The 22029-nt window shown below is 33.4% G+C and overlaps 1 protein-coding gene across 1 annotated transcript; it reads left to right on the forward strand.

The window, feature by feature from the left end:
• The first annotated feature begins 20367 nt into the window (after window positions 1-20367).
• LOC136972252 (uncharacterized) lies at window positions 20368-21561 on the forward strand. Its single transcript, XM_067266806.1, has one exon. The coding sequence runs from the start codon at window positions 20368-20370 to the stop codon at window positions 21559-21561; it is 1194 nt and encodes a 397-aa protein (XP_067122907.1).
• The last annotated feature ends 468 nt before the right edge of the window (window positions 21562-22029 follow it).

Consider the following 22029-nt stretch of genomic DNA (forward strand, 5'->3'; position numbering starts at 1 on the left):
CTTAATTCTAATACACAAAAACCTATATAAATAGGTTTGTCTAAGCATAAATTAGGTTTCTTCATTTTAAAAATTGTGAGATTATCATTTATAATTTGAAATTGTTCTACACATGGTTTAGATAGATAGCGACGATATTGATTTAATGTTGTAGCTGCTTTTAAGTTAATACGCTTTCTTACATTTTGACATGTTTTGCCAAAAAAACTATTATTCATTAATTTAAAAAATGATTTGTCAAAATCATTAGTTGATTCTTGTCTTTTTTTATTATTAAAATATATATATTTTTTAAGCCATGCACTTTGACAAAATGCCAATACTCTATGAATTTTAGTTACTATCAGGCCCTCTTCTAGATAAAATTTTAAATTTCTATAATGAACCACATAGTTTGTTTTATCAAAAAGAGTAGGAATTAATTTTTTACTATTAGTATATTTTAAATTTAATTTATCTAGTACTGTTTTTTGATAATTAGATAATAAATCATACGGAATGGCAGTGTGTTCAACAGCTAGCGGCAAATTATCGTGTCTATCATGAATATATTCGGGATATTTTAAATCAACTTCTAAGATATATCCTATGCTATTTTCATCAGATATATTAGCTATGTCTAAAGCATCTATTTCATCTTTGTGCAGCCATCTAAAATTATTTACAGGTAAGTATGCACTCATTACAAACCCATAAAGATTATTTGCATCTATCGACAGAATATAATTATGAGGTTGATTTTTATCATATGTTTCGGGTATTAATGGATTATTAGCTTGCGCAAATCTTTTCCCTGCTAAACTTACTCCCCCCTCATTCCATTTTCAATAAATAAATACATATCAAGATCATTAAATAATTCTAATTCAATTTTTGTCATTTTTAAACCACAATTCCATGTTAAATCAGGTGTTGTTATAAAATATACAGGATCTAAATTATAATATGTTAAACTTAATTTTCTAAAATTTTGGAATATATCTGCTAATAATATGGTATCGACATATTGATATAATTTTAAATAGTCCTTGAAAGTTTCACAGCGAAATTTTTTCCAAACTAATTGTGCATGATTATAATCATCATCTGTAATATTTTCTCCTGATAATTCGTTATAAAAACATTTTTTTGGTGGTAGCTGTATTTCATCTAATATTTGTTCATTTTTAAAATAGGAATATGGAAAAATTCCTTTTCTTTTTAATAATTCTCTATATTTGTAATGACGAAAAAAATGATTAAAAATTGGAAAATTATAATTCGCATTTTTTAAATTATCAGTTAAAACAGAGAGAGAAGAATTTAAAAACTGATAACTGTCAATAAATTTAAAATAATCTAATGAAAATGTTGTAAATTTTTCTGAATTTATTGGAATAATTCTAATTTTTGAAAATAATTTAGAAGGTATATTTTTAAAAATTAAATGCGAATCATAACCTGAAAAATTGTGCAATATAATTGGGATAAACGTTTTTAGTCTATAATTTAAATTGCATTTATTATGAGCCCACCCCCGAAAACAACCTGTTTGGTGATCGTGGTCCATTACACGGATATCATCATCATCAAATTTTTCATTACAAATATGACATAAATATCTTGAATTATTAGTAACAGTATTTAAATTAATTTCAACATTATGACTTATTTTACTTAACAAATTATTCAACTGGTTTTGAATATCAATTAAAAAATTATTAACAGCATTATCACCACAATAAAAATTAGCATATATTATTTTATCCTCGTTTTCAATAATTATAATCGAATAACATATAGGTTTATGAATTTCAACGATTTTAGTAAAACTTTCTTTAGGATTTATTTCATTAGAAGAAACCTTTTCCAAAATTGATTCAAAATCTGCAAATATGCAGATTGGGTGAAATAATGATTTTTCATGAGAATGAAATTTGGTGATTGCTTCTTTTCCTTTCGGGATGGATACTTTTTGATATTTATGATTAGAACAAAATTTGAGATGGTCATTTAAAGTACATTCTCTTTTAAAACCATTTAAACATCTTTTGCAAAATTTTCTTGGTGAAAATTTGTCTGACATTAGTCTATTAAAATTTCTAATTAAAAAATAATGAGATTTATATAATAACAAATCTATTTCTTTTTCAAAATGAAATTTGCTTATATAAATCGGATAAATTAGTTTGTTTTCGTATCCATATACATTAATATTTAAACAATTATTTTTTTCAAATATCGGAATATTTTTAACATTTACAGGAAATTTTAAACTATTTATATTTAAATATTTTAAATATTTCCTATACAAATATATAGAATTTTTGTTGGTATTAACTGTTGGATACATATTAGCAATTATACAATATAAAAAACATTGATTGTCTGAACATTTTATATTTAACACACAATGTTTATTAACTATATGTTTTGGAAGAATAATATTACCACATCCTCCAATTTCATTTTTGTATATTCCTATATGAACATCTATAAATATAATTTCTTTTAGTATCCACCCCGATCCATATTTTATAAACTCATCAATATGGTTTAAAATTGTATCAAATGCATTCATTAATTTTTCATTAATCATATACGAGGATAAAATATGCTCAACACGGCTAGAAAAATAAACATCTTGATACTCTATAATATCATCTTCTTTATATTTTAAAAATTTAGTTTTTAAATTTATTAAAAATTTTCTTCTACAAACAAAATTATCCTTAGCTAAAATATTATAAATACTAGATGTTATTTTTTCAAAAAAGACAGATGGATCAGAATTTTCTAAAATAAGAGCACGATAAGTTTTAGCATAACCTCTAAAAGCTTTTTTCCTTAATATAAAAGACATATTTTATACATTTACACAATTCTCTAAATGTTCGTTCATTGCATCAAAGGCTTTTTTATAAAATTTAAAGTCGTTAATATTAATATTATATTTGTTAGGTGGATAGTCCCCTTTCATTTTTGTCAGCGAAACATATGTGTTAGAATGGAATTCTACCACCTCCATGAATTGATTTTCACATATTTTGATGTTAAACTGAGTAATTTTTGAAGATTTACCTTTATCTAGAGTTAGGTCTAACCCAAACTTTTGGTCAAAGGCAAACTTTTGCTTTTTCAACTCCTGATCTTCTATATTTTTAGGTTTGGGTCCTCTTTTTTTACCAACACTCTGTTTCGTGTTAAAATCATAATCACATTCTAAAATTAACATTATATTTATTGAATTATTTTAAGTAAAAATATTTAAAATCTAAAATAAAATACTTACCTTCTGAAGACATTTTTCTTAGATGTATAAGTTCTCAGCGATGTATTAAGCTGGTATCCTGACTGTGTATTGAGCTAGTCTCTTACACACAGTATTTATACTATCGCTAGACACAAAAATAACAGATAACACGGATGTGAATTAATATTTTTAGACAGTATTTTTTAACAACAGGATATTCATTAATAATTTTGGAATAACAAATGGGTTATTAATAATTGGAACGGGATACCAATTAATAATTTTAGAATAAGATTATGTCTATTAATATTCTTCAACTGTACATAACAGGAAATCTAAAAAAGTATATCAAAAACAGGATAGCAATTAATAATTTCAGAATAACATGATTTCTATTAATATTCTTTAACTGTACATAACAGGAAACCAATTAATAATTTCAGAATAATAGGATATCTAAAAAAGTGAATTGAAAACACATTGTGTCTATTAATATTTTAAGAATGTACTTCAAAATAACACACCCCTGTTGAATTTAAGTATAAATACAGCACTAGAATCAGCACTTAATAATTTCTACCAAGATGAGTTCTAAGTATATTTTTGTGCATATTCTCTGTTGAATTTAAGTATAAATACAGCCACTAGAATCAGCACTTAATAACTTCTACCAAGATGAGTTGTAAGTATATTTTTTGTATATATCTATATTAAATAATTTACAAAAATTTATATTTAAATAATTTTATTATTTTTCATTGAAGTACAATATTGATTATACATTATTGCACTCGGATGTGCTAAGTAAAAATGATTTTTAACAAATTTTTTTACAAATTCATCGTTATAAAATTTGTCCGTTGTACTTAATTCTTTTAAACATTGATTTCTATTCATTTTATATAGAAAATACAAACAGAAATATCCACAAGTTGTTGAATATAAACTCTGATGAACTATATTATTCCAGCAACAATTTTTAGAATTTTGTTTTATAAATTTTATAATTTTCGTTTTTGTCGGTTTCATTCCATAGCTATCATAGTAAAAACAAGTTTTTTCAGTAAAGAACACAGATACCCAATGACTTCCAGGCTTATTTTTTTCATCTAAATTAATTATAAATGATTTACGATTAGCAATGCAAATGGGTAAGTCATCAGATGCAAAAACACCTCCGAAAGTCCTTTTTATTTTCGAATCACTTGAAGCCAGTCTCCATAAAGTAATGGTATTCATTAATAGTCCACAAACACAGTTCTTGAGTGATCAATTTCTAGAGTATTATTATATTCCAGCAAACAAATAACATTCACAGTTTCTAATATTGCAGTTGAAAATTTTAATTCGATTGAGATATTTCCTTGTTGATTAACACTTATATGCGATTCTGATGCAGAATGATCGGGAGTAAGATCGAAACAATATAAAGTATAGCCATCTTTATAATCGTCGTAAGATATATTTGTAAATTTATGATGGTTAATGCATCCTATATCTTCAAATAATGATATAAAATTTCTTGCATATATTTTATTTGTATAATCAGGAGTATATGGTTTTGGGGGAATCATTTGATTGTCTTTTAATAAACATATATAATTTAAATTGTAATTTTTAAAATTAAAAGGATTGTATTTTACATTTCCATTAAATGCCGAATTTGAAACTAAACCAATTGTAATTCTATAAGGTAACTGACCGATAACAGCATTTGATATATTTGTAGACTGAATTCCACTACTTAAAGTAAAAACTTTAATATCTGTTCTGCGGAATGGCATTTTTATAATACCTGTTTGCAATGCTTTTTCTATTCCAATTTGAACTGATGAACTAACATCTACTTTATTAATTTTTAGAGATGCATTTTTAATAATGACTTTATAATTATCATTATTTGCCATTAAAGCAAAATTATCTTTTGATCTTTCTAATTTAATTCGTAAATCAACATTATTAATTAACAGTTTAGGTTGATGTGATAAATCAATATGAAGTCGTCCGACTAAATCTATTAGTCTACTTTGTTTACCAATATTAAATCTTTTAGCCATTCCTTCATTATTTTCTATGGAATCCATATGTTGTGCAGTATCTTTAAAAAATAATGCACTCGTTAAAAAGGTTTCTTGTGCTTCTTTTGAGTAAAATAATAAGGCCTCCAAAATTGCTCTGTAGGGATAATTAACCTGTGAAATTACTTGTTTGTCGTTTAGAAAAACACTGCATTGAGAGAACAAACTATTTAAAAAATAATTGACAGGAGCAACTTTTTCATCTACAGCGGTATCTGTTCCATTTTTCTTTACAATTTTTGCTTGAACATGTAGATAAATTGAATGTAGATCGATATAATTTTCACCAGAACCGGATACATAAAATTCAATTGGTGCTCGACTATCCGAAATTGTTGCGACAGGATGTACTATAACTTCTGATGTATTGTCAATAGCTAGTTGAGTTGAAACTGTACTGAATAAATCCAACTCACTTTTGGTGCATGGACAAGAGTGTGGATCCATTTTCTCACTCAGTAAATATATCTTTTAGTTTTCGCCTTTTATTCTGCGACTGAATTAATCTTTTCATTCGTTTTCTTTTTATACCAGATCCACCTTGTACTTTTTTAATTACATCATCTTTTATTTCGGAACCAATATCTTTTAAATGTGATTTTGTAGATTCTTTAAATGATTTCCCGCTAATTACATCCGATCCAACATTTGATGCAAAGTTTAATGCTTTTCGTCCTAGATATTTTCCTACTTTACTAAGAATAGGAATTGATTTACGAAATAAATCTCCAAAAAATCCATATCCTCGTTGTATTTGCTGTCCCGCAAAATAATTCCCTGTTCCTAATTGTCGTGTAAGAGGAAATCGTAACTCAGGTCTGTATATCGTTCCTCCCGCTTGATTACAGTAATAATTTATACAATCTTTAGGATCGAGCTTCATTTTGTACTTTCAAACATGAACTAATATTAACAAATAAGACTAAGCACTATTTATAACTGCTTAAAAGATAGAACTAATAATGTTTTTCCTCCAAAAAAGACAATTTCTTTTCCACCGGCAGTTCTCAACTCGATTTCAATAGTATCAATATAATTTTTCTTCAAAGGAAAATATAAAGGTGAGGGATAAACTTTAACTATTTGATCGGTCTTTTCTCCCATAACTGGTATAACTCTTAGAAGAGGAGCTGTTATATCCCCCACATGATGAGAAGCAACAATATTTGAATAAATAAAAATTTCTGAAATTCCTGCAGACAATTCAAGTGGATATTCACTTACATATTCGCCTGCTGAAAATTTCTGTGTTTTAAATCCTAATAAATCCTTTAATTCGTTTCCAAATTCAATCGTTATATTTTTAGGAACTTTTAAAATGATTTTGTTATTAGGCAGTAATCCTAATTTAATATATTTAAAAATTCCGAGAAATTTTTCAGCCGATGAGTATAATCCAATAGGAATAAAAATTTTTTCTTCTACATCAATTTCTTCAACAACTTTTTTATTTCTTTCTATTAAAATTATAAATTGATCCTTGTAAAATACAGGATTTGATAGATATTCCTTAGACCCTGTCCGCAATATTACATTTGAAGTGTCTTGTTTAAATATAATTTCTTTCAGTGGAAAATTTAATAAATAAAGTAATTTGTGAGCACTGTCTTTTGTAACATGCAACTCGAATCCCTCTTTCACATTTATTTTTACATCTTTATAATCCTTGTCTAAAACGAATTCTACCGAGTTAGACCCAGTTAAGGAAACTATATTATTGTTTATCCAATCGAAAAGCGTCTCTCCTTCATTTTCTTTAGCTGTAGTTAGTGGAATCGTATATGTTTTATCTTCTATTTTTTCTGTTCTAATTTTATGCTTAGTAATAGTATAATCATTGTTATGATTAGATATGTTAAACCAGTTTCTAGGAATAATAACTTCGCTCAGACCAACTACCCATTTTCCATGTAAATCAATAGCTGGACTCATTTTCACAGTGAAATTAGACTGCTTATTTTCAGGAAATAAATCCATGCTAGCATTGCTTATCAGAGTTACAAAAAAGTCAGACTGCATCATTTTGTTATCTTCTGTAATTCTTCTGTATAAAATTTTCCTTCTAAAATTTCATTATTTAAATCTTTCAATATGTACGTCGGAGGATGAGATGAAAAACGATCGTGAATAACGAATATTTCTTTTGTCCAACCTGGTAGATATCCTCGACTAAATGTTTTACGTATTTTCGAGATTCGAACAAGATCACCAATATTAAATTTAAATGTATTACCTCCTTTTATACCATACAACTTTTCGAAAATCATGCTATGATGTAGAGGGGTAACTTCTGACGGAGACATACCGATACTTCTATGAAAACTATTATTGTAACTTTTTACAATATCAGATAATTTATCGATATATTTAAAAGACTTACGATATGTAAATAATCTATATATTTTATTCCGCAGAGTTTTATTTAATCTTTCGACAACGGCTGCTTTTGTATCAGAATGAGTAGAATAATGATTAATTTTAAATTTTTTAAAAAGATTTTTTACTAATCTATTATAAAATTCTTTTCCTTTATCAGTTTGTAAATTTTTTGGAATGTTTTTTCTAAAAATGATTTCAAAAGCTTTAAAAACTGACTGAGGTTTTTTATCTTTTATTGGTTCCACATAGCAATACTTAGTAAATACATCGATTACAGTTAGTAAGTATTTTACTCCATTATTAAATCTAGAAAATTGTTTTAATACAATTAAATCGGCTTGCCATAAGTCATTAGGATAAAAACTTTTAGTTTTTCTTCGCGAATATTTAATTCTTACAGGTTTATGAAGTGTATAAGTCAGTTGAGAAGATAGCCATTTTTTAACAACAGATTGCGGTAAATTAGATTCTTTAACTAATTTACTTACACCACCAAAAGATGCTGGAGATTTAGGATTATAGTATATCGATTTTAAAAGTTTTTCCATTCGGAATTATTCTTCCTCTTCCTCTTAGATTTTTTCCACTGGTGAAATAGTCTTGGAGAGAAAATTTCTTCGGGAGTCTCGACTGATGCTGGTTGATACTGTGTTTTTTCAGCTAATGTTGTCAAACTTTTGTTTCCAATCCACTCTTTAGGAATGTTTATTTTCTTTAAACCGTCCCAAAATTCGTTAAAACCAACAGGAACTAATGCGGTTTTTCTATTTCTCATTACATACGAAATTAAGTCTACTATATGACTTCCAAAAATAGGTTTCCCATCGGTTGTTAATTCACCTTTAGAATTCCATCCGTAATGACTTTGATTCAACTTATCAATTAAATGTGGTATATATTTTTGATATAATTGTGGTACAGATAAAATTATTTGTTTAATAAATGCATCATCGACAGCTTTTTCTTCAGGTTGAGATTCCGTTTCTTCGATTTTGTCGGATACAACAGATACTCTAACAGGTTCTTTTGGCGCATGAACTGTTCTCTGATATCTCGAAATCAATTGACTTAATAATTTGACTTTACTATCATCAGATAAATCACCAGTCTCAAGTAATTCTTCGATATTATTACCAATTCTTATTTCAGGTTTTCGATATGCTGACAACAATTCAGGAGGGACAAGAGCCATTTGTTTCGCCATTAGATTCTTTTTCCTATTACTTTACCAATTAGTCCACCTGCCATAGACAATAACGGAGCCAGTAGAAGAGGAAGGAATCCACCAGATTGATTAACTAAAATTTTTTTCTTAGTATTTAAAGGAACATTTTTTTCACTTAATTTCCTGATAATTTTTTTATATTTTTGTAATTTACGAACATCGGCAGGTATATTTCCTCTCCGCAAATTATCGCATATTTCACACAAAACTTTAATTTGATCCGGAGTAGCTTCTTTCAATATTGCTTTTCGTTGAGAAGGAGTAGTCTTAGACAAAAGTGCTAACATATGATAATTTTTCTTTACGTTCTTCATTTTATTGGTAAGTATATCCAAAAAATACCTTGTTCGTCAGGAAAACACGAATCTCTCACAGAAAATTTCTTATTCGTTTTAGGATGAAAATCTAATAACAAATAACCGAATTCCTTTTCTGTCGCTTTTTTATATGCATCCATAAAAAAATCACATTTACCAGCAAAAGCTTGCCGTCCCAAACAACTTACTTGACTTTCATCGCGATTATTTTTAAATAATATCAAATAATGTGTGTTTAAAGTTATATCTCTCATAATTCTATTTTTTGGAAACAAATTTTGCATTATCACGATCACGCTTACATTATAATGATGAGACTCTGTTGTAAACAAAAATGCAGTTTTTGAACTGAGTTCATGCATCAAATCATCAATTATTATTAAATCCCATCCTTGCACGGATTCAGGTAAGCCATACATGAATGTAACATCTTTTTCCTCGTGAAAAAACGGTAAATATACGGAATAACACCATAGAACCTTTTTTAATGTCTTTTCATAAATTTTGTTACGAATAATTTTTCTCACTAATGTTGTCTTTCCGCATTGCGAAGGTCCAACGATTATACAGTTACTAGGATGTTTGAAATACATATTAATCAAACTTATAAGCTTTAGTAAATTTATAATGCTTTGATCCACAAATTATCTCCCTAAATATTAATATATTCTTTTTGTTCCTTTCTATATAAATTTCTTTCATAACTTCTGAACATTCCTCGAACGAATAATATAATTTATTACTAACTTCATAAATTCTTCCATTCTCGTCAACAATTATAAAACCAAATTTTCCATCTCCTTTCCATATTTCGTCGTTAACTTTAAAATAACGTAAAACAATAGGGAGATTATCAGGAATATCGAAAAAAAAATTATTTACCGCAGCAATACACGTATCTATAGACTTGTACAAACGAGGAGAAACAGAATAATTTCTATCACCGTCGTAAGTAATAATAAAACCATATCTCTCCATGATTGCAATTTTTAATCTTGGTATTAAAAATAAATTCTAACTTTCCTTAAAACTCAATTTATATCAAAAACCGACCAATCATATATCTTCTATAAAATAATTAATTTATAAAAACATTTAATAATTAATACAGAAACTTTGCCTTATTGTAATTAGAAAATTAATTTAATTCAAATTTGTGATCAGTAGTGATCATCATTTAATAATTAATACAGAAACTTTGTTTTAAAGTTAAAATAAAATTAATTTAATTCAAATTTGTAATTAGAAAATTAATTTTGTGATCAAAGCTTCCCAAACCACTACTACTGATATATATATTTAGCTTTGTTTAATTTTGCCATTTGTCATGGCGCAGCATGGCCTGTATGGCTCTTGTGCCAAAAAACTAGAACTAACTAACTAACTAACTATTTTTATGCAGGCAAGACAGGTTCTTTTTGCATTGAGAACAAAGGTAGAACAAGAGTTGAATCGACTTCATCAGTTAGGAGTTATAGAACCAGTTAGAACTTCTAAGTGGGCCACTCCTGTGGTACCCGTTGCAAAACCAGATGGAAGTGTACGTTTATGTGGAGATTACCGCTGCACTGTAAAAAGAGAGGCAATAAAAGTAGATGTATACCCATTGCCGGCCATTAACGATATACTTGCTTCACTATCTGATGGAAAGGTATTTGCCAAGCTTGATTTCAAGGAAGCGTACTTCCAATTTCCCGTAGACCAGGAGTCGTCTGAGATTCTGACTATCAACACATGCAAGGGGTAATACAGAATGAAAAGATTACCATTTGGAGTGAGTAGTTGTCCAGCTATTTGCCAGAGAGAGATGGAAAAGATTGAAGGAGGCATTCCAGGGACAATTGTGATGATAGATGATATACTTGTCATGGGACTCAATGAAGAAGCCCTACATCAAAAGTTGAGGAAAATTTTTAACCGGATTTCAGAAGCTGGACTAAAACTAAACGAAAGCAAATGCCTATTCAAGACAAATCAACTTCAATTTTTAGGATATTTGATAGATGCTCAGGGCATTCGGCCCACACCGGATAAAATTGCGGCGATCCAACAGGTTCCGGTACTGAAAAACAAACAAGAGTTATAAGCATTTTTGGAATTTGTAAACTACTATGATAGATTTTTGAAAGATAAAGCAACTGAAGCTGAACCATTATATAGACTCCTAGATAAAAACAAACCATGGATCTGGAAAAAAGAACACAGCAAAGCATTCGTGAAAATAAAAAAGATGTTAACACCAGAAACATTATTAATCCATTATAATTTAAATAAACCAGTATTGTTGTCATGTGATGCTTCACCATATGGAGTGGGAGCAGTACTTTCACACATATTACCAGATGGATCCGAAGCTCCTATATACTTTGCATCGAAGATACTCCACCCAGCAGAAAGAAATTATTCACAATTTGTGAGAGAAGTATTAGCTATAATCTTTGGCATCACAAAATTTTATAATTATCTAGCTGCCCGAAATTTTACTATATATACGGATTGTAAGCCAGTTGTGGGCCTTCTGAACCCTGCTAAACCAATTCCTGATTCAATCTCACCCAGAATGATTCATTGGTGTTTAAGATTAGCAGCATACTCATATAAGATTAGTCATCTCTGCTGTCCGACGATGTTCAATGTCGATGCATTATCTCGTATACCAACTACTGTGGAAGACAAGACTATCCCTGAACCAGGAGAGATATTCCTTATATTTGAACAGCCAGAATTGCCCATCACATCTCAGGAAGTAAGCAGAGAAACAAACAAAGACTCAGTGTTAAAAAGAGTTGAACATGCAATCTTACACGGATGGCCACTTAGTAGTCCAGAAGAACTTACGCCTTTTTCTAGGCGAAAACTAGAACTTTCAATTCACCGCGGTTGCATTTTATGGGGACAAAGAGTAGTTATCCCTAGAACCTTGCAACCACAGCTATTACACCTGTTACACTCCACACATGAGGGTATGTCTAGAATGAAAAGAACAGCCAGAAGCTATTTTTGGTGGCCTGAAATGGACTCCCAAATTGAAGAGACGGTATCGATGTGTAGAAAATGCCAAGAACAGAGGTCAAACCCAACCCCAGTTAAGGATACTCATTGGCTATCACCCTCGGGACCCTGGGACCGAATACACATTGATCATGCAGAACCACACTATGGACTTGCATATTTTATTCTAGTGGATGCTTATTCGAAGTGGGTGGAGGTAGAAGAAGTACAAATGCAGTCAACCCAGGAAACCGTGAAATTATTGAGGAGAATATTTAGTACACATGGACTACACCAAATACAATTGTATCAGACAATCATCAAAGCTTTAAATCCCAAGAAATGGAAGAATTTATACGTAAAAATGGGATACAGCACATATTTACCCCTCCATATCATCCCTCTTTCAACGGACAAGTAGGGAGACAAGTGCAAACTATAAAGAGGAGAATTGAAAAATTACATCACAACCAAGAAAAAACTGAGGTGTTGCTCCCCAGACTTTTGTTTAGCTTACGCACAACACCTAGTAGTACTACAGGTAAAACGGCAGCAGAACTGTTGATGGGAAGAAGACTATGTACCATCTATGATCGACTAAATCCACACCTATATAAGGATAGAATAGAGGAAACAAGAATACTAGAATTCCAGATAGGAGACAACATCAATTACAGGTGCTATAGAGACGCAAAGAAGTGGAAACCAGGTAAGGTGACAAAGAAGACCGGACCATATACATACATGATAGCTTCACCAGAAGGAACTATAGAAAGGAGACATATTGATCAACTGATAGCTCGAAGAGAACAACCACTCCAGAACAGGCAACATCCAGTTTCTCAGAATAACCAACATCCAGCTCCCCAGAATAATCAACATCAAGACAAAGGACCACCTGTTAGAAAGAGCTCTAGAACACGGACACTACCTGCACATCTCCGAGACTTCGTTTTAGAGGGGGAAGATCTGTTGTAACGGTCTGTTGTAACTTGATCTGAGTGTCAGGTCAAGGGTGAAAATTCCTACATACTTTCGTTGTCTGGGAGGGGAGTTCTTGTGCAGTCGTCACCCCAGTCAGTTGTATCCGAGAGGGAATAAAGTTAATTGTTAATTAACTATGTGTTTTATGTGAAACAGTGTCAAAAACAAAATCGATACAAAACTCCCCATGTTGATTACTGGGCATTTGAGCAACCTGATGATTATAATTATTCCATACTTGGAGCCATTTAAACATGTCTTTTAAAAATATAACTTTAAAACCTTAAGTATCTGTTCTTGGTACAGATAATTTGTCTTTTAAAATTTTTCCTTTATGTGGATGTTTAACATTTACTATTTTCCACCATTTGGAGATTATATCTAGAAAGCAAGAAGTTTTGTTATGTCACGCGAGTGTATGGCCAACGAAAGGACAAATTTACAATAAAACAAAACTTTAAGTTTAATGAAAAAAAAACAACAATCAATAAAACACACTTTCACCTCGCGTGATGATACGCAGGATTCTTTTACAACTCCAACTCGAAACCTCACACGTGTAGGCGAAGGAGTAGACAAAAATAACAAAGGGAAACACGTGGTTCACACACAATAAGCGCGACAAATTTATAACGAGTTACAAATAGGATATTCACCGGACTATTACAAACTAGGATTAAAACTAACTTACTTGCTATAGAAAGGGGAAAGAAGAGTTAGATAAATATATGGAATTATATATAAGAAGGGATAGGGGGTACCCAGAATAACGATGTGTCCTCGAGATCTCTATTTCGCTGAACGAGCCGATCCTATTCTTTCTCCACGTCTGCTCCGTCCCAGCTCCACACCAAGAATGACCGTTACTCCCGTTCTTTTGCCTCCGGGTCTTTTTCTTCTTTTGTCCTCCCCCTTACTTCCGGGGAAAGGACTGCCCCACCTGCAAGGAAAGTGAAAATAGAAAGATCGAGAAACAAGGGAGAGACAGAACAAAGAATTGAAGGATTAATATAAGGCTTATAACTATCGCGTATATACAAAATTATGATGTACCGTCACAGTTTAACAGTACTACTTTCTTCTTGAAAATGTATTGTTTTTAGGCACAGCAAATTAGCAAAACATATGTCAGGAAGTGAATTATTATAATCAAATAAAACAGAATTTTGTAATGTAGGGAAAACAAATGTTTGCCTATTGTCATGCTGAGTTGTTTCTGATACATTTTGATAAATGTACTGAATCAAATAATAAAAATATTTTGTCTAATGGTGAATATGGATTCTGAATATATGTTGTTAACAAACCATTACAAAATTTTTCAAACATTACACGATTAATTCTATTATCATCAGATATAATTGTTATCACTTTGTATCCACATTCTTTTAACAATTTTAACACACTACATGTCATTCCATGTAATTTTATGCCAGTTAAATTTTTAACGGGAAATAATGCAACTACATCTTTGTTTTTGGAAAATACTGAAGATATCATAAAAACTTGCATTGTAGTTGCCTCGGTGTTTTCAATATTTTTTGACATGCCTTCAATTCGACCACCTTTGTACAGTAATTTGGGTTTGACATAAATCTCATCCAATAATAAATTCACAATGCATTCTTCCTTATTTAAAATTTTAGATTTTTCAAGCAGGTAAGTAATATATGAATTACTTATTCTGGATTGATAATGACCTAAATCTATTGTGGCCGTCAGCCATATTGTTTTTTTTTTGTGTTTTTTTGTTTTAGTTCATAAGGTATAAATACATAGATAGAAAAAAAATATATATATATATTTTTTTTTTCTTTCTTCTTCCTTCATTTCTATTTTCTTATTTCCGTTCCTTCCTTTGTCTCAAAATCCAACCGTTATCGCTGGAGGGGAGGATTACCCCTTCTTAGAACTAAGTGAGGTAGGTAGAACAAAGGAAGGTAAGAAGCCCTAAGGGCTAAGTGGTGGGACAAGAGACACTTTTCGACTGGACCTCGAGAAGGACGGAGGTGCAAGCCAGCGATCGACTCGAAAGGAAGAAATCGAAAATAGGCTGCAGGACCGTTGAGGCCAAAGGAATCTAGATACGAAACCTAGAGAGCACCAACGGAATTGAAGAACGTCGAGGGCACACAGCTGGACAAGGAAGGAAAAAGAAAGACGGCCGCTATTGTGGAAGAATACTCCAGCGAAAATATTGATCAACATGAACCCGGGTACCTTCTATCTGTCTCTATATACTTTCCTTTTCTGAATCTATCCATTTCCCTTTTTCTTTAGTTTTTAATGTAGATATAAGTTTAGTTATTAAGTCGGGTGTAAAGGTCTTGTGTTACGCGCGCAGGTGTAATTGTTTGTACGTGGCGACCCCCCTTCCGCAGTGAAGTTATTCCAGTTGAAATCGTTTGTAATCAATAAAGAAAAGAACTGTGTTCCGGAGGAGAAATAAAAGAGAATTTAATTGTATATGAGTCTCTGTGTTCCTACTTGTAACATGTATTCACGGAATTATAAACCTCTCTCCACGAACAACCACACCATTACCATTTTTTTAAGATAAACAGGATGTGGCAGTATCAATATTGAGATATTTCAAATTAATCTGTATGCTGCAGGATATGTGAAAAAAAAACTTACAATGAAAGTGCCAAAATACTCATTCAGAAACACTGATGTTTTCTTGTAAGAAGATTTATTTATTCACGAAATAAAACTTAATTTCATTGAAAGACTGAGATTTGGATTAGTTTCTAGACATTTGGTAATCAAATTGGATGCATGTTTCAATTTATCACTTATATCTGACTTACATGAATTCAAATGACTTATTAAACTTGCTCCATAGATCACATTTCATGCTATCACTTATTATCCACTTAAATTTTGATAGAGCAATCAAAATTTCATTTGCCATATTTCAACAGATAAATCTTCCATAACTTTGATCCCAATAATAATTTTTGGACCTTGTGTAACATCTTGTTTTAAGAAAAAAATATATTGTAATGAATCCATTTCAGATGGTATTGTAATTCAATCTTCAGGAATTCTTTTCTTTCTAATTTTTTTCTAACTCCTTAAAATTAATCTTATCTGTGGATAACCAATTTTATACTTTTTTTCTTCTCATTCAAGCAATTCAGTTGATCTTTCTTCTGGATTGCATCTTTTTGTTGGAAGTGTAGCCTTACGCCTTATTTTGTATATTGTAGTATATATTATTTTTAGTATTTATTCCATTTTCTTCCTCTTCGTTAGAAGTTTCTAGGAAATGATAGACAAAAGAACTTTCTTCCCTAACCCTTCCCTGTTCAAATGGTGGTGACCTAATTAAAAGACAAAGAAAAGGTGATAGCCTGAGGGCTAAGTGTAGGACAAGAGGTCACTTTTTGACTGGGACATTGAAAAGATAGGACGTGTTGTTAAGACCTCCAGGTTGTTCTGGCATCGACTGGAGGACAAAGGAAACGATAAGCCTAAGCCTAAGCTAGCATTCGAGAAGAATCCGAAATATATCCCGATATAGGAACCTCGAGAAGCTTATTGAGAGGATCAGAGAGACGTCCACAATCAACAACGCAGAAAGTTAATAATTTAGCATTCACCACTTTGGGTACCCATTCTTTTCTATCATCATATATCCAACTATCCTATTGTCTATCTTTTCTTCTCTTTTTTTCTTTATTTGTATAAGTAGTTTTAAAGAAAATCTACAAGCCTTCGGCTACTTTGACTCTCCACTCTCCAACTCCGAAATTTATTAAGATACGTTAAAGAAACTGTTATTCACTCACCTGAGGATAATCTCCTAGTAAACAACCGCCTACATCCTTAATTCCGATATAACACCTCATCGAACAAGACAACACGCACCAAAGAACAAAGAACAGTTAACCTACGAACGCACATGACTCACTTCGAACTTTGAACTGCACCCTTAACGGGGTCAACCAATCAAGCACTTTCTGATGTCACTGGTTACCAAGAATACTTCTGAACCCCGGAAATCTTGTTAGCCTCGTACTAAAAACTAATAAACAACTTGTATCGCAGGCTACCCAGAATTCTAACACTACAATATTTAAGTAACTTCATTTAATATAATCCCCACCGCTTTACGCATATACTTAAAGAGAGAAAATCTCTTCAAGAAAATCAAACTTGCCCTTTTAGGACAAGTACAATTTTGGAAAGCCGGCAGTGATGTGAAAATCCGAATCTACCGGCAAAATATAAATTTAAATTTCTATTAGTCTTTATTTCGACATCAACAACCAAAAAGCTGAGCCGTCTTAGAGGAATGACTGTATTTCCCCTCCCCTCGAAACTTGAAACTGAGTCAGAACGGAACAAAAGACAAAATTCGCTAATTGGTGAGAAAATTAACAAGGGGACTTAATAAAAAGGAGGGGAGCGAGGACAGAGAGGTCGTTCGTGGCTCCCGCCTCTATTCGGACTCGAAGCCTCTACGCCACCGCCGATTGGATTCCGAATTGACTCTGATCCTTGTTGACGTATGACGACCACTAATTTGTAAACTCTCTCTCGGGTTCGTAAACTCCTAAGTTAGCGCATAATAGTTCTATCTATGTTATCCAGTGTAACTGTCCGTTTTGTCTAGCAATACATTCTGTTTGTTAATTTAACTGGAGTAATTTATTCGAATATCGCCTCCGTCTTATCAATAAGCTCACTCTCATCTTCCACTCGACCTGACAAGCAATTAGTTCCAGACTGGACAGCCATTCTTGACAGTGGGCAGGTTTTACCGACCTGTTGACCAAGAAAAAGGAGGTCCGACTCCATCCGACCTCCTGGTGAACCCACAATAGGGACCTTGTTTATATCGGATCCCCAAAACGCTCCATGGAAATCAGACTCCAGGAACATATAGTGGACATACGTTATCAGAGAAGTACCTCTGCCTTCGTTGCGTTCGGTTCAGCCACACAGATTCCCCGGTTTGCCAGTGTGATGGTGAAACAACGCAAGATAACCAACATCTTATCTTCCAGTGCACCCTTTTTGACAATCAGAGACAAACTCTCCTTCACACAACTCTCCACAACGGACACAACTGGCCATGTAACCCAACTATCCTCGTCGATGACAAGAAGACTTTCGAACACCTAATTACCTTTGTAGACGCTACGGGAGCCCTGGACCTGAGAAACAATAACTACTACTCACGCCACCAAATCAACCCTCGTCTGCAATGTTTTGTCATCTGTTGCTAATATTGTACTATTTACTTTAATGTATGTAACACCTTTCGCGTGTCCTGTTCATGGTTTACCATGGTGTTGAAAGGAAGTGGGTCGCGACTTGGTATATGTGCTGGAATATGTGCTCCTTCTTTGGATTACGATAACTTCGGAAATATTGAGTGCCGCGTAATAAGTTATACATCGATGGATAGAGCGTAAAGAGAGGATTCCGTAAGGGTCATACTTAATTTTTTTCCGCTAAGTAATTTTTTAGCTACGAGCGTTTAAACTTTTCGTTTTTCTGCGGGCTCCATCGGGCTCCGCGGGCCCCATCGGAAAATTTCTCCGACGGTTTTCGTCAGCGAAATAGACTCTCTACAAATTAATAAATTTCATCTCGCTACGTTTATTAATTATTATGTTACGATCGATCAAAAATTGGACATAGAACAAAGAACTGTTCCGCGCCACGTGGTGAATAGCCGATCGGCGGGGCGTAGCTCTTTGGCGGGATTGTAGCCGAACGGCGTACTTCAAGTTTTTTTGGTTCTTCGGCGTTTTTTAAGGAGACATTCTGTTTAGACGTGCACATCGACGAGCTATCTTCACCTTTGGACATCGCCAAGTGTGACAATTCGCTACTACTGCAATTAAATATTATCAACACGTTTTACTGGACTTTTTACAGTGTCTTGTATAGTTTTAAATAATAATTTAAGTTTAATTTAATTAGTTTTAAGCTATCTTTTCACTCTGAGCGATTGTGCTTTTGCTTGGTTGTCCAGAGTTGTTGGAACCGAGTTCTCCTTTTCATTCTGCCCCTTCAGCAGTGGGCTGGGTTAGGCAGTAACAACTTAAAAATTGGGAACTTATTTTGTTTACTGGTTTACTTCTTAATTAAACATGGACACAACAAGTCTTGAACCTCGGGTCAACTTGACCCATTTAGAAGATGAGACAGAGGAACCAAGCCAATCTCCAAATCCAGCTATTGACTGTAATAATACAAAGGAAACAGGACAAGCTTTAAATCAGACTGTCGATAGTAATGACAAAAAGGAAAGAGAACATACCCTAATAACAGAGGCAAATAGCATGTTGGGTTCTATAATGGAAATGTGTCCAGAACACACCAGCACAAATGTCAAACAGAAGGAAAGGAAAAAAATCAGGGAATATGCAGCGAAAATGTATGGCTACCTCCATGAGCTGTATGCCATTATAAAAGAAACAAGGAAGCAAATGGAGAATACAAATAATATCAGATTTCAACAAGGAACAGAACAACCCTATCAACAGATCACATACAGCGAAATTTTAAAAAGAAATATTAAACCAAGCACAACAACTAAGAACATACAAAAATCTTTGGATCAGAAATTAAATCAGGAGGGAACAGGGGGTTTTCATGCGGTGTTGATATACCCAAAGGAACCAGGTGAAGGAGAAGAGCAAACAAACATGGTAAAGGTGACAGAAGTACTAAAGAAAAACCCCTCAATGTGGGTTCCTGTCCGTGGTGAAGGGACCTCCCAGAGATGGTTTAGTAACTCCTCCTTTTTACCATCCCTGGGATCTGAACGCCCACCCACGTGTTTGCCTGCATGGTGGCCCGTATGCCAAAAAGGGAGATCCTGGTAGTTAAGGGGCAACATACCGTCCCCAACACACTGCTTTGGCCCCTGCTTCGGATAAACGAGAGGCTCAAATCAGGCTCCGTTTGAGTGAATCGGCTGGTCGTTGAGTCATTCTTGACCTCGACTTGGAGTCAACCGATCGATGCAGACCAGGCAGACACGTCAGACAAGGTGTGCTCTTCTTGACTGCATTGTGAGGGTATAGCTCCTGGGAAACCCTGGTGCGACGGTCTATGGGAGTCTCCCATGTGACAGCATCCTCCTGTCAAGCCCCATGGTGGGTGGGGTCACCAGGAGCTGAATATACATTCTTAAATATGGATTGCAAAAACTCGATTCAAGCGACCAAAGAAAAGACCTCCAGCCAACCTGCTTACTTAATAGTACATGCAACTGGAGAAAAACCCCTTGCTAAGTGTTCCCCCTTTTTGATTCAAAAGCTGTTTGAATCAACCATTGGGCATTTGAAAAAAATTCAAAAATTGAGGTCAGGGGACTTACTCGTAGAAACAGCCTCTCCTCAACAAACAACAAAGCTTTTGTCAATTACAACTCTTGGAGACATGGGAATATCGGTCACACCACACGAAAGTTTGAACTCATCACGTGGTGCGATATCTGAGTTTGACTGGATGTCTGAAAACGAATCAGACATTCAGATCGGCCTCTCGGACCAAGGTGTCACTTCTGTCCGACGCATTTCGATCTGTCGAGACGGCAAGTTGATACCCACTAAACATTTAATTATCACATTCAACAACCCGACACTGCCATCTTTCGTTACAGCAGGATATCTGCGCTGCGCAGTTCGTCCGTATATTCCAAATCCGCTGCGTTGCTTTAAATGCCAGCGATTTGGACATTCCCAGACCTCTTGTCGAGGCAAAAACTTGTGCGCACAGTGTGGAACTGAAGGTCACAACAGTACTGAATGTAAAAGTACGCCACACTGTGTGAACTGCAAAGATGCCCATCCTTCCTACTCACGAAAGTGCCTTGCATGGCAAAGAGAAAAAGAGATCCAACGGGTAAAAACTGTAAAAAACATCTCATATCCAGAGGCTCATCGCATGGTCAGTCTAAGTGCACCTATGCAACAAAAAACATTTGCTGCCGTGTTAAAATCTACTAACACATGTGGGGTTCAAACAAAGATTTCTGTCTCCCCAAGTGAATCTCTTACACGCCATGCGAAATGTTTAATACTCCCATCTATGAAAACACCAGAACAGGAGAGTACAAAAGCAAAAACACCTCTACCAAAAACTGGGATAACAACTAGGAATGTGGGTTCCAAAAAAGCGAGTAAGAACCCACTAAACAAACAGAGAGTGAAAGCAGCACTCTCCAAATCCAAAAAATCAAAAGCTCAGTCGATGAGTGAGTTCTCTGATATCTCTGACGAAGAGAATAAACTGGAGATGACCCAAACAACATCGCCTCTAAAAGGAGAATCATCAGTTAAATTGAAGAGGGACACTTTTGCGAAAAATGCTGCCTCAAACACATAATGGATTATAAAATAATTCAGTGGAACTGTCGTGGTTTCCGCAACAACTTCTCTGATGTTAAACACCTGACATTATCTACCACATCTCTCTGCGTGGCACTCCAGGAAACACATTGAAAACCTGGAGAAAAAATATCTTTAAAAGGATTTGGACTCTACCGCAAGGATGATGATAGCCACAACCGCGCCAGTGGAAATGTAGCTATACTGGTTTCAAACTGCATCCCGTCCTTACCGGTACAAATAACAACAGAGTTGCAAGCTGTGGCAGTCAGAATTTCTATTGGAGTAACTGTCACAGTTTGTTCCATATACTTGCCACCAGATGTCAGAGTCGATGAAGATGAATTGGATGCCTTGGTTGAACAACTACCGACTCCATTCCTTTTACTTGGTGATTTCAATGGCCACAATCCAATGTGGGGCAGTCCCGACATAAACCGTCAAGGCAGGGCCATTGAGAGATTTA

This window comes from Centruroides vittatus, unplaced genomic scaffold (assembly GCF_030686945.1).
Source record: "Centruroides vittatus isolate TY-2023 unplaced genomic scaffold, ASM3068694v2 contig_288, whole genome shotgun sequence".
NCBI classification, from domain to species: Eukaryota; Metazoa; Arthropoda; class Arachnida; order Scorpiones; family Buthidae; genus Centruroides; species Centruroides vittatus.

Coding starts and splice junctions, on each gene's coding strand:
- LOC136972252 (XM_067266806.1), top strand. CDS start 20,368: ATGGATTGCAAAAACTCGATTCAAGCGACCAAAGAAAAGACCTCCAGC.